The sequence below is a fragment of the Vigna radiata genome, chromosome 1 (genome assembly GCF_000741045.1).
Source record: "Vigna radiata var. radiata cultivar VC1973A chromosome 1, Vradiata_ver6, whole genome shotgun sequence".
NCBI lineage: Eukaryota > Viridiplantae > Streptophyta > Magnoliopsida > Fabales > Fabaceae > Vigna > Vigna radiata.
In genome coordinates this window covers 7545355-7558737 of record NC_028351.1, presented here as the reverse complement: position 1 = coordinate 7558737, position 13383 = coordinate 7545355, and the positions used below count along the sequence as shown (strand labels likewise).

General features: G+C 27.2%; 1 protein-coding gene across 2 annotated transcripts; it reads right to left on the bottom strand.

Annotated features, from left to right (window-relative positions):
- Positions 1 to 4938: 4938 nt before the first annotated feature.
- Positions 4939 to 7354, bottom strand: LOC106767646 (heavy metal-associated isoprenylated plant protein 16). Of its 2 annotated transcripts, XM_014652590.2 has the most exons (4): positions 7196 to 7354; positions 7013 to 7091; positions 5857 to 6144; positions 4939 to 5171 (listed from the first exon to the last, which is right to left on the bottom strand). In XM_014652590.2, the coding sequence occupies exons 1-4, from the start codon at positions 7199 to 7201 to the stop codon at positions 5161 to 5163; spliced, it is 384 nt and encodes a 127-aa protein (XP_014508076.1). In that variant the 5' UTR covers positions 7202 to 7354; the 3' UTR covers positions 4939 to 5160. The 2 variants fall into 2 exon arrangements, with proteins under 2 accessions (XP_014508076.1, XP_014508067.1); XM_014652581.2 differs by lacking the exon at positions 4939 to 5171 and having other exon boundaries at positions 5231 to 6144; positions 7196 to 7353.
- Positions 7355 to 13383: the final 6029 nt, after the last annotated feature.

Genomic DNA, 13383 nt, shown 5'->3' with positions numbered 1-13383 from the left:
GTGGACATCCGTGTCAGGACCGAACGGATGTCGACATCCAGGCTTGATTTTTTATTTTTACGTTTTTCATTTATTTTATAAGTTTGTAACTTAATTATTTTGTTTCAATTTTTTTATTTTATTTTGTATTTTTAATTAATTTATAAAGTATATAAATTTAATATTATTTTATTTTGTATTTTATTCTGCCAAGGATTCTCACAGGAAAATTTTCCTACTCAACAAAAATTGTGAAAAGAGAACACAAAGACGAAAAGCCAAATGAAACAAGGAAAAACGAGAGAGAGTAAAACGAAAAACTAAATTGAAACAGAAAATGAAGAGAGTAAAACGTGAAAAAAAAATTAGGTTTTTTTTAGGATATTAGAATTACAATTAATTTATAAATTAGATTTTATTAAGGGTATAATAGGAATATAAATAATTATTAAAAAAAATAAATAAAAAAAGGAAGGATAAAAATGGGATGGGGAGGTGGAGGTCCAAAGAGGGGAGGTGCAGGGATCAACGCCCTTTGAAGAGTTGAATCTGTCCTTGCGTCCATTCATCTTGATTTTGTAACGTTCTTTTCATAACACCACCAACATTGCTAACCCTACCTCCATTGCAATGTGCCTTGTCCTGTTTCGACATCCTTTTTAGGTTGTATGTTTTTCTAGAAATATTTTTATTCATTTTTTTTTCTCACCTAAAAATGTTTGATAATCAATTTTAAATGTTCAAGTGTATAATTACTGAGTTTATTATGTAAAATAAAATAGTATATTTTTCTTTTAGTTTTTAGTTTACTTTATTTTAAAAATTCTTCTCTTTGTATACAATTTTTTTTCTCTTATTGGTTCAACTCGTTCGATATTTATCAAACTCGATCAAAATACCCCCCATTTTGCTTTTTATATAATTACATTTTTAAAAAGTTTGACACAAAAAAAAGAAATTATGTCCAATGTTCAATGAAGATAAAGATGAAACACAAGTTTTATATCTAAAATGAATAAAAACATAATTAAATAAAAATTTTAGTTTAAAAATGAGAATATGTATGGTTATTTAGGGTTCCATAGGAAATTGAACAAGTCAATGAAATTGTAAAAGACAAGTGAGTCTACCTCTAACATTAATATTTTTTGTTACATGTTTGATGTACATGTGAATGTATACATTGTATGCCCTTTCATGAAGGTTATAATTCATTTTATGGTGGGACATGTCATGCACGAGTTGTAATTTGTCGTATTTTATAAAGATATATATTTATTTAAACAGTTGAAAAAAAAGTAAATTTTTATATTTAAAAAAATAATGTCAAATAAATATAAAAATTTGTGTGTCAAAAAATATATTTTTTTTTCCCTTACAGAAAGGTACAAACATTAATTCAAAGCCAAATCCATACCAAACATATACAACTTTCATTTAACTTGCAAATTTAAAATCTAGAAATTTTGAAAAGGGGAATTCTTTTTATGCATATGTTAAAAGGTATAAAAAAATAGCAAATTTGTTTAATGGGTCTAGCTAATCCAATATGTGGACACTAAAATGCTACAAAATGGTGCAAGAAAAATAAATACTAAGAAACTTTTAAATATTAGAATGAACAGGATAACTAATTCTCTTATGATGATTGGACAATGTATCTTGATTCTTTTTTTATTTCTAATATTCAATATATTTTTTCATCACTTTGTATTTTACTTTTTATCTTAATTTCATTATTATTGATTGTATATTTGTTAGTAGTTATTAATTAGTCATTCAGAACATTCTAACTTAATGCGAAATTTTGAAAAAAAAAATATAAAATATTAGAGTTTTTATTATTAAGGTTTTGAACTGTCTCTAAGAAATTAAGTTTTGTTAACTCGTGGTGTTAATGCTAGAGTAGATATTTTGATTGTTGTTTTTACATTGAATTAGATCGTAAACTGTAATTCTGGTTAAGTCTCTACCGTATATTTTATTTAATCAATTTAATTGTTTTCTATAAATTAAATTTATTTTATTCAAAAATCATTACTTAAGTTTTGGCCTAAATCAATAAAAAAAAATCACAATTTCACTCAATCAACATTTCTCTTAGAAAAGAATATATTCAAACTTTTCATTTATTATTTACATAATTTGGTACACTGATCAATATCGTAACACATTTCAAATACTTTTATATATAATATTAATTATGATAAAAAAATGATGAAAAAAAATACCAATTTTAATAAAAAAAATCATTACTTTGATACATATTGTAATTAACACACATCTCAAATATCTCTTTTATACAAATTATGATAAAAAAAAACATTAAAAAAAATACCATTTTTAATAAAGAAATCATACCCTTGATTCCTTATCTTAGAAAATCCCAACCATTTGTGAGACAGCTAAATGCAAACACGACAAAACAATATTTAAAGCTATACGTACATTTTTCTCATAATTGCAAACGAATTAATTAGATCCCATCTCCCGTTTTCCCAGTACGATGAACATGTTAGTAAAAAAGTACAAAATATTACGACGACTATTCTACGTTGGTTGTCCTTTTAGTTATATACACTCCCCTTTTATTTATTTTATTTAAAATATGATAATGATACTTAGACAACATTTTTTTGATAACTTTTGAATATCATCTACATGTCATTCTGTAATTGGTCCATAGTAGTATTTATGATTATTATTATTGATTATGAAGTAATTTTGGACCAATCACAGAATGACACGTAAATGATGTTCAAATGTTGTCAAAAAAATGTTGTCTAAGTATCATTATCCTTTAAAATAATCTTCTTATTTTATTTTCCTTCCTTATCTCCTTTTTCATTCATCCATGATACTACACAACCTCTTTCTGTGTATGTATTGTATGCAAGTTGTGAATTGAATTCTCTGAGTCAAATCTTAGTGTTATTTCTGAATAAAAAAAGACTAACAAAAAATATTAATTATATGTATTCCAAGCGATGACTTTTTCTCCTCATATGGAACAAAAGGTGATAACACAGAATAATTTTGTGAAACTAATGAATAATTTAATATCATTCCAATGCTCCAAATAACTCTATTTGACAGTTGAAATGGTTTGATATAATATTAGGTTACGTGGAGAGGCTGATGAAATCCTTGGTCCCTCATGATAGAGTATACCCACCAACTGCTAAAGCCAAAAAATACAATGCAAATCCTTCACTTTCAACCCACTTGCTTCTCTAATTTTATTTCTTTAATACTATATAGTACGGATTTCGAAAAATGATTAGCGAGTAAAAAATCTAAAATACTTGTTACATTACCATCAATTAAAAATTTAAATCACTAGAGGCCACCATATGTCAAAAATGTTGCTAATTTGCACGATCAATACATGTCTTTTTACAAAAATAAAAAATACTTATTTAATTTTCTGATTTATTTACTTTCTTTTTTAATTCGTTTATGGCTTTTCTTTTGTATAAAATATTAATGGTGGTGAGTGTTTAAATAAGTTCCTACCCCCTTCTAATAATTCACAATTGTTTACTCGCCAAGTCCACATCAATAAATAAATAAATACATATATATATATATATATATATATATATATATATATATATATAATATTTATTTATATATTAACTTTTATAGCAAATGGTCTAGGATGCCAATTGATGATTACAAAGTTTTTTTTTTTAGTGATGAATTTTAAAGGACATAACTTATCTAATAAATTGACTATTCAAACAACGATAATAACAATAATAATTTGAGTTCATTTTATCAGTTTATGTTTGAAAAAAAAAAAAAACACTCTTCCCGCATATAGTTTGAAGTTTAAAATGATTTTGGGATAAGAATTATTTAATAAATCTAAAAGTTGACCAAATTTAAAAGAGTCAGTGTGGTGTATTATTAACTTTTAAAAGATAAAAAAAAGGTTGGAAAAAATTAATTTCAAATAAACATGATATTTTGATTAATAGGTTTCGTATAAAAGATTATTTAAAAGATTCAATAAGTTCACTTCGTCGACATTTTGAAAACGAAAATAAGAAATTAAAGTATTAGACAAAGTAAAATCCCATCTTACTAGTAATTAAGATTAATTACTAGTTGATAGATAAAGATCCTTTCATCCGATTTTATTTACTCTTCTTCTTTTCAAACACAAAAAATATTCATAATCAACGCAAAATCACGTGTTTAATAAAAAGATATACATAAGATTCTTCCTTGAATATGTGTAAATCATCTAATTGATTTTATGACAACATTTTCTCATAATTTTTCGCATTCATTATTCACATATGTTTTATTGTCTTCTTTCTTTAACGTCGTTCCTTTAAAGCTCAATATTTTCAACTATTTATAACATGGTTAAGCAATTAATAGTACAATAAATTATAAGGTTGCGTTTGGTATAGCTATTTTACATTCACAAGTCATCCTTAATATATTTAGTTAGAGTTTCGTATCCACTTTAAGTAATCGTTGACACCATTTGAGTCATTTTACAAGTAGTTAGTGCATGACATATTCATTAACTATTCTATTATTTTATATAACTCATTTCTAATATTTAAACGTAGAAACTTGTAATATATATATATATATATATATATATATATATATATATATATATATATATATTATTTTATTTTTCTCTTTTGACTTCCAAGTTATATAATTTTTTTTCTTACTAAAATTTTTTGACACTATTTTAACACTGTACACGTGTCAAAATGTGGTTGGACGATTTCAAATTAAAAAAAGTTGAAGTAAGGGCATATTTGAAAGAGAAAAACCAAAGTTTTTTTTTTTAATTTGAAATCGTCCAACTACATTTTGACACGTGTGCAGTGTCAAAATAGTGTCAAAAAATAAGTGTTAAAATATCATTTTTCCTTTCTTTATTTTTTTCTCTGTCCACTTGTAGCTCAAATCTGAGTCATTAGTTTTCTAACTTTATGCCAAACCAAAATGCTTTAACTTTTTTGAGCACTGAGTACATCTTAATATTTATTGTGAAATTTATTATGAAATGAAATTACAATTCTGAAAAGATGTAAAAGGATTCATCCAGAACGAGAATTTATTACTAAAGTTCAAATTTTGTTTTTGCACTGCAATGGTCTTTTAGTCCTATAGCATGTTGCAACAATACTCCAAGAAGTAGTAGACTTACTTATGCCCTGCCCAAAAGACAAAAATAAAATTAAAAAACAATAAAAAGCCAAAACAGGTGACGGAAATTAATTTAACTTGGTGTTATTGGAGAAGTTTTGATTTAATTTAATTTAATTTAATTTCCTCATTAATAACATATCAGAAAGCACACAAACTGAGACCTCGTTCATCAAGAAATCAACTTGGAAATTTTACACGAATCCAAGACAAACATGAACAAATCAGCCAAACAAATACAAATTAGAACATCACAAACTTGACAAACCTCGTACTAAATACAAATATCCTAGTTGAACCATGTGGTTGCGTGATGCTAAGCATCAAGATCTCTGTCTGTAATTTTGTGCAGAAGGAAGAAATGTTGTGTGGTGGATCACATGATGGAGCAAGGATCAGAGCAAGAATCATAATATACTACTTGGGGAGGGCAATATTGGGGAGGGCAATATGGGGGATAGTAGTAAGGTTGATAGGGCACATAGCATTTGTGACAGGTGCACCCTTTAGGGCATGATGGAGGACCCTTATCAGAACAACAGCCATTGCAGTTTGAGGTGTGGCAGTTGAAGCATAACTCACAGTCCCCATCGCACTCAGGGTTCTTACAGTTAACACAAACGACGCAACACTCGCCATTGCAGCCGCTGCTTTTGCAGTTAAGGCAGAACATGATATCAACGTCACACTTACCGTGACAACTGGAACTGTGGCACTTTTTGCACAGAGCAGCGTGCAACATCTTCTTCAGCTTCTCTTCCTTTTCCTTTCTCTTCTTCTCCTCCGCCTCCTCTTTCTTCTTCTTCTCCTCATCCTTCTTTTTCTTCTCTTCCTCCACCTTTTTCAGATCCTCCACCGTCAAAATCACCACCGAGGAGAACTTCTTCTTCAGCTGGTTCACCAAGCAAACCATGTCCACGTTTACGCCGCTCACCGCCACACGGTCATGGTCGTCGCCGTCCAGGGCCACCGTAGTCACACCTGAGATGTTTGAAGTGCATACCGAATTTGAATCTAGATTTTTGGACAGTCACATGCCCTAAGATATGATCATATGTGTCTATGGTTTTCTACCATCGAGTTGACATTTCAAATTTACACAAAATAATTCATCATATTTAATTACATGTTATATGTGTAAAAATGGATAAACATCATGATAATTTTAAACCATATAATAATTTAAGAACATCTCCAATCCATGAGTTTTAAACTTGAAAAAGATTGATAATTTGAAAAGAATTTTTTTTAAAACATTTTGGAGTGAAATAATCTTAAATTTAAAATCATTGATCACAAAAAAATATTTATATTAAAGTGTAAAGAAAAAAATATAAAAATATTTTTCTATGGCTCTCCTATTAAAATAAATTTTTCGAAACTATCTTAAGAATAATTTTATATATAATGAGACAAAAAAATTATGATAAAACTTCAGTTTCATATTAGAGATAAACTGAATACCTAACTTGTATTTATAATTTATTGTTGTTTTGCTGTTTTTATGTCACTCCATTGGTATTCAATTTATAATTCATATAGATGAGCTTAGTTTGTAGGCTTCTGGGAGTTGTTCATTCTAAAAAACTTATCTCGGAAAACTTATATATATATATAACAAACTGAACTCTAAGAACTTCCGTTTCATTCTAAGATTAGAATTGTGAGTTTCCATATATATGTAGTTTCCATAAACATATTAAAAGTTAATAAAAGTTATCAAATAAAATTCTAACTGTAATTACACAGCTTGGTTTCATATGGATAATATGAGTATTTTTATGACTCGTTCTCTGAAAGAAACTTCTTTCAATAGGAAGCGTAACAGGGATTGGCGTGTGATGTTCACCTGGTACCTGTGCTGCAATTCTCAGGGCTTTGTTTCTGCATTTGTCACAGTCCATTTGCAGCTTGATAACTATTTTTTGCTGTATTTATTGCACGTGTTATTGTGTAAAAGTTCTCGGGAAAATCATCAAGAAAAAAGAAAAGAAAGGGACAGAAAAGAAAAACTAAAACCATTGGTTCATACCTTCATGTTTGCTAAATTGAATGAAAAGGCAACTTCTCGCTCTTGTAATCGGAAACAAAATCAAATGGGTGTCTTGGTGTTTGTCTTGTGCTTTGGAACTGAGCGGTACAATGGTTTATATAATAAGGATAATAATAATATGAGAAAGAGTTTATAAAATAAGTTTTTCAATGAAAAGAAATTACAGAATATGCAAGTCTTCATTGACTTGAACGAATTATCTGGCTGGCTGAGAATGACATGTTAGCTACTTGGTTAGGCTTGGAATTAGTCCACCAAAATTCACATTCACACTCCTCAACATGATTTTATTTTTATATATAATAATCAAGTTATGTTCTTTAATGTCTTAATTACATGTTCAAGTTTGACTTATTACGTTGTTAGTTACTTTTCTATGGTTCAAATTCTTTAATTGTAACTTTTTTTACACGTTAAAGTTTAGAGTTTAAGATTCTGCATAATAGTTAACTCTTTTGATTCAGACTTTTGGTTTATGGTCAAACTGCTATCCTGTGGTTTATAGATTCACTGCCAGATAAATCAGTGAATTTTCTCTAAATAAGAAGACATATATTACGATGTTCTTATAGTAAAACTCAGATAACATCATACATAGTATATCGATTATTCTAACAATCGATGTAGTATATGATTCATTTTAGAACATATCTCTTCATTGTACTATTATATTTCGTCTTGTGTTGCACTGTTTTCATTCTTCGTCCAACACCAATGGCTGGAGTCACCGTTGGTTGCTGCAGCAACAACCACAAAAAACATCCAATTGTCACCTTCCCCGTTACAAGGCGATTGCGACCACAACGCCGTCCTACGCCAAATGAAAGTCATCTCCATGTTAATATTTCTTTTTATTATTTTAATATTTGTAATAAAGATAGTTGTATGTTAAATTTGATCAAATTTACAAATTAAATTTGGAAAATTTTAGTTACTTTAAATTTTATTAAGTTTAACTATAGGTTAAATTTTATTAAGGTTAATTATAGATTAAATTTAATTAATTTTATAGCTTAAATTTGAACCATGTGTACTCGTAAAAGAAGCTTGTTTTACTTCAATGTGTAGTACTTTTCATGATTTGATAATTGATGTAAAAAGTATTCACTTATTATATTGATGTTATCTACATTTATACAACTTGTAAAGAGACGTGAGAACATGAAAAGCAAAAGGAGATGAATCACTGAATATCCCTCTTTTGATATCTAATAATTTTTTTCTAACTTCCATTATTTTAACGATTTTTTATCTATCATTTTCATCCCTTGACAAACAGAACATAACTTTGGATTTAACATTCAATATGGGTCTTGAAGCTAAGATGATATGTGTTTGACTACAAATTCAGTTATAAAAACTTTGATTTTAAATGAAGAACAGTGAGAAGAACAACATTGGCTTTATTTAAAGATCAAGAGATTTTATTTAAGTAATTATAGCTGTCATGACTCTAAGTCAAGCTATAATACTTGATCTAGACGATGAATGTTGCTTTTATTTTTATTTGTTTATTTATTTATAGCATGTATGTCTCCTAAAAAGATATACAGAACCATGTAATTGTTTCATGTTTGAAGATGTCCAAAATGTATGATGTTTACGTTGGAAGAAATATTAAACCGAGATCTATTGTTAACCCGTGGTGGATTTGAAGAGTAGCAAATCTTGACTGATAATTTGGGAAAGATTAAAATAATATATTCAAAATTTATATATTTAATTATTGTTATTAATATTAAAAAAATTAATATTGAAATCTCTCTAGGTATTTTATTAGAAAAATAATAATTTTAGAGTTGTATTTGATATATATTTTAAATAAGATTTTTAATTTTCATCTTTTTGACTTTATATATTAGATACTTTAATAATGTTTCTTGGATTACATTTTACAGAACTAATACGAAACTCACATGTTATTTTTAAAAATCTTAAAAAAAGAGTTTTTCTAATTAAAGAATTGAATGTTTAGTATATCATGCTTTAAAACAGATGAATATAAGTTGAATCTTCCAATTCTTGAGTGTATTTGTTTTTAGTTAAGATATCGTCTCAAGTGTTAGATTCTAATGCAAGAAAGAAAGCTGAGATTACCAATATTGTAAGAAAAATTACTTAAGAAGTTTTTGAATAAGAGTCTCAATAAGCTTACCCACACTAATAACATTTCTGTGAGTAGGAACAAGCAGATATACTGTGGTTTTGGCAATTTTTAATGAGAATGACATCTTAGCTAATCTGTTAGGCTTGGAATTTTTCCACCAAGAAAACACATTCAAACAAAACCTACCCGACATCATTTTTTTTTTAATGTCTAATCCAATATCTATAAATCTTTAATTAATTATCATAAAATTTGTTTATTTTGACCCGGGAGTCAGCAGGTCTACTATAAGGAGATGTGATATATATATATACACACACATCATGTAGTTTGGCTTGTTATGTTTACTTTTAAATATCGAAGAGAATCGATAGTACTAAGCCATAAAAACAATGAATATAAAAGAATTAAACATCCTGATCACATATAAAACTTTCAATTCGTAATTAAATTCTTAATAACTATAATATATAACATGAATCCTAATTGGTGAGTAACACAAACAAATTAAATATAAAGGGATGGAGTAATAGTTTATTGAAAAAATTGTGTATTATTTGCGAATTAATGTTTTTCTGTTTGAAAGAGTTGGGTTGTGATGAAAAAACCACTGGGATGGATTCTTGTCGTCAAAATGCTGTTAAAAAACGTGCTTTTTTTGTCATTTAGAAGCCAACAGCGACCGTGTGTAGTCAGTTTATGAATCATTCTACTTTTCTTTTCTGAATTGAGAGCAAATTATTACTTTAGCACGTTGTCATTAATGCAAGAACAAATTCAGTTTAGACTGCAAATATGTTAATATTAGTGCATCTCTTTTTTCATTAAAGTGCTAATTTTTGAACTAACTGTGACAGATATCCACAATTTGTCTCAAGCTTAGCATATGTACAATCTTCAATAATTATATCAAAAGGTTGGTACTTTGTTGAATAATGATTTGTTGAAAAATGAAGCTCCTACTCGTTTTGTATATGCGAATGTACAGGCATACTCTAACCTATTTGCATGAGTTGAAAGAGAAGAAATTGGTGTTAGAAATTTAAGGTGGATAGGAAGTTTCACATAAATTAAAAATAAGTAAATAACTAACATATAAGTACAAGAATTAAAAATAAGTAAATAACATATAAGTATAAGAATCTGTAAACTTATTTTTTTTAAGGTTTTTATATGAAAGTGATGTTCTCTTTTATATAGGTTTTTTTATATGGGTTAAATATGTTTTTAGTCCCTATACTATCAAGTGGTTTTGGTTTTAGTCTCTCTTTCAAAGTAAGGTATATTTTAGTCCTCCATCTTAAGGAAACTTTGATTTTAGTCCTCTAAAACTAACACCGTTAAAAACCAACTGACGTGGCTAATGATAGACTGAAACACGTTTTGATACTAGTTGTGTTTAGGGATAATAATGGATCGAGTCAAGCATAGATATGGCCTACCTGCTACCCAACCTGTAGCAAAAAAATCCACTTATTACCAGTTAAAATATATTTATTTTAAACTATAGATAGTTTGTGGATATTTAAAAAATATATTTTATAAATTTTTAAAATAAAATCTAAATATATTTACAAAAGAAAATATAAAATATAATACAAATTAAAATTTCATTTTAATTAAATTTTACCTAATAAAATATAATACTTACATCTGATCCATGTATAAATATATATTAAAATACTCGTTATCTACTCCCGATAAATAAAAAAAATCCGTGAATACTAATTATTTATTGTAGATTTCATTTTTAATATCTATTGATATAATTATTTTTGTCATTTGAAACTAAAAGTTGAAAAGGTAATGAGTAAAAATCTATAAATAACTTATGTATTTTAAAAAAATTGTGACATAAGAATGTATGAGAGCAAATAATAATATTAGAGAGTATTTTCAAAAAGACTTATTGTCAACCAATACCGAGAATGTGTAACAAAATAGTGAATGAATTTTGATACTGTGTTAAGGTAAGTTTTAAGAATAAGAAGTGTTCACATAAGATCCTATTTAGTATGACTTGGTAACAATTCTATTCTGGTTCTTAGTGTTGTCAATGCATTATATATGATTGTTGGAATACCAAATCTTATTATATATGCTACTTTTATACATTATAACATAATTAATAAATATTGTTTACTTATTTAATTATTTTGAGGAATTATTTTCTTATTTTAATTATAATTTCTCTTTTCGATGTTAATTTTCAAATTATACAAAATTTCAGAAAAATAAAAGTATTATTTTCTTTATTTGAAAACTAAATTAAAATATGAAAGACATTGGCCACATGAGAAGGAAGATATTTATTATTTATTATTTCTTTTGCATTTGATATTTGTTTTTTATATGTTCGTTTCCATTTTCTTTTCTTTTTAAAATGTCAAATTTACTCACGAAGAAAATTAAAAAAAAAAAATACAAAAAGAGAGTTTTGTAAGGTGTGAGACAAAGAAGGGAAGACATTAGGTTTAGTGAAGTAGAAAACTATTTGTAGGTCAAAAGAATATAAAGGGTCTAGGTGTAAAGAACATAAAATTATTTAATGAATCTTTGCTAAATAAGGAGTTTTGGTGTAAAGACCGTAAATGTATCATTTTTTTTTACTTTAATTAAAATTACTACTACAAATAATTTGTCAAATAAATTATGAGGTATCATAAATAAATGGAGGAATTTTGGGTAATTAACTCAATGCTAAGAACTTTATGGCATGGAAGCCTTTAAACTAAAAAATTATCAAAAGTTCTAAAGGGAAAAGAAAATGTAATTGGCAAATCAATATATGAATTTGTAGACCAAATTTCAATAAGGGTAATGATACTTTGAGATTCAGAATGTGACAAATTTTTTACACCACCACGTGTCATATTCTGAGTGGTCCACGTGTTTTAAAAAACAAAATGACAGAATGACTTAGATTCACTGTGGAGTTTAAAACAAGTAGCAAATTCAAAGACTTGGTGCTAAAAGTTAGCCTAAACTACCTAGTTATTTGTACATTGCTACCACTTTCCTCTCTGCATCATCACTTTAAAGAAAAACGTTTCTTTCGGAATGAATTCTGATATAAATGTGTTCTTAAATGATAATTAATGAATTTTATTCAATAAAATTGGTTAAAAATAAACTGTGAAATTCAAAACAAATAACAGATTCAAAGATGTCCTCCTCGTGCTAAAAGCTAGCCTAAACTACTCACTTGTTTGTATATTGATCCTAGGTCTCTTACTACACATTGAATCCACATCATTCTGTCATTTTATTTTTTAAAACACGTGGACCACCCAGAATGTGACACGTGATGGTATCAAAAATTTGTCACATTCTATGTGTCAAAATATCATTACCCTTTCAATAAATAAACTTTTAGACCAAATTTTGATCTCTAATTATACACAATTGAGGGAAAGCTTGGAAGTTTTCCATAAGAGCTCCAAGAGAGAAATGTAACGTGTTTGTTCCGAAACAAGGTAAGCGAAAGATATCTAAAGGGGTCAGAGGTGAGGGTAAAATAGTAATTCACAATTTTTAAATGGTGCACTTAGATAACAGAACCCCAAAGGAAAGCATATTCAACCCAAAATTTAGGTCCAACATGTAGCAGCCCAAGTCTACTTAATATTAAAGATAAAGAAAAAGGTCAGAATTTTAATTTACTAAATAAATAAATAAAAATAAAAAAAGCGCCACATTTTGAAACACACTACAAAGGCTATGATGGAAAAAACATAGAATTACATATTTATGTGAATATCTAATTATGTCAGAAAAAAATATTTGATTTAATTTAATTTTTAAAAGTCATTAAATAGTCATTATGTTGACGACATTTTGGTCATGATTTCATTTTGATCATGACTACACCTCTACGTTCATAACTACACCTTGCATTGTTTTTTTAGAATGATTAAATGTAAAAGATTAATTAATCTTTAAAATAATTTAAGTGAACTTACAACAAAAACTAAGTTTATATTTTTTTACGAACATAAATAATTAATTATGTTAATTATAATTAATCATTTCAAACTGGACTAGATATGGATCTCACTTA

Coding starts and splice junctions, on each gene's coding strand:
- LOC106767646 (XM_014652581.2), bottom strand. Junction 6,145..7,012: donor AATTGCAGCACAGGTACCAG/GTGAACATCACA, acceptor CAAACATCTCAG/GTGTGACTACGGTGGCCCTG.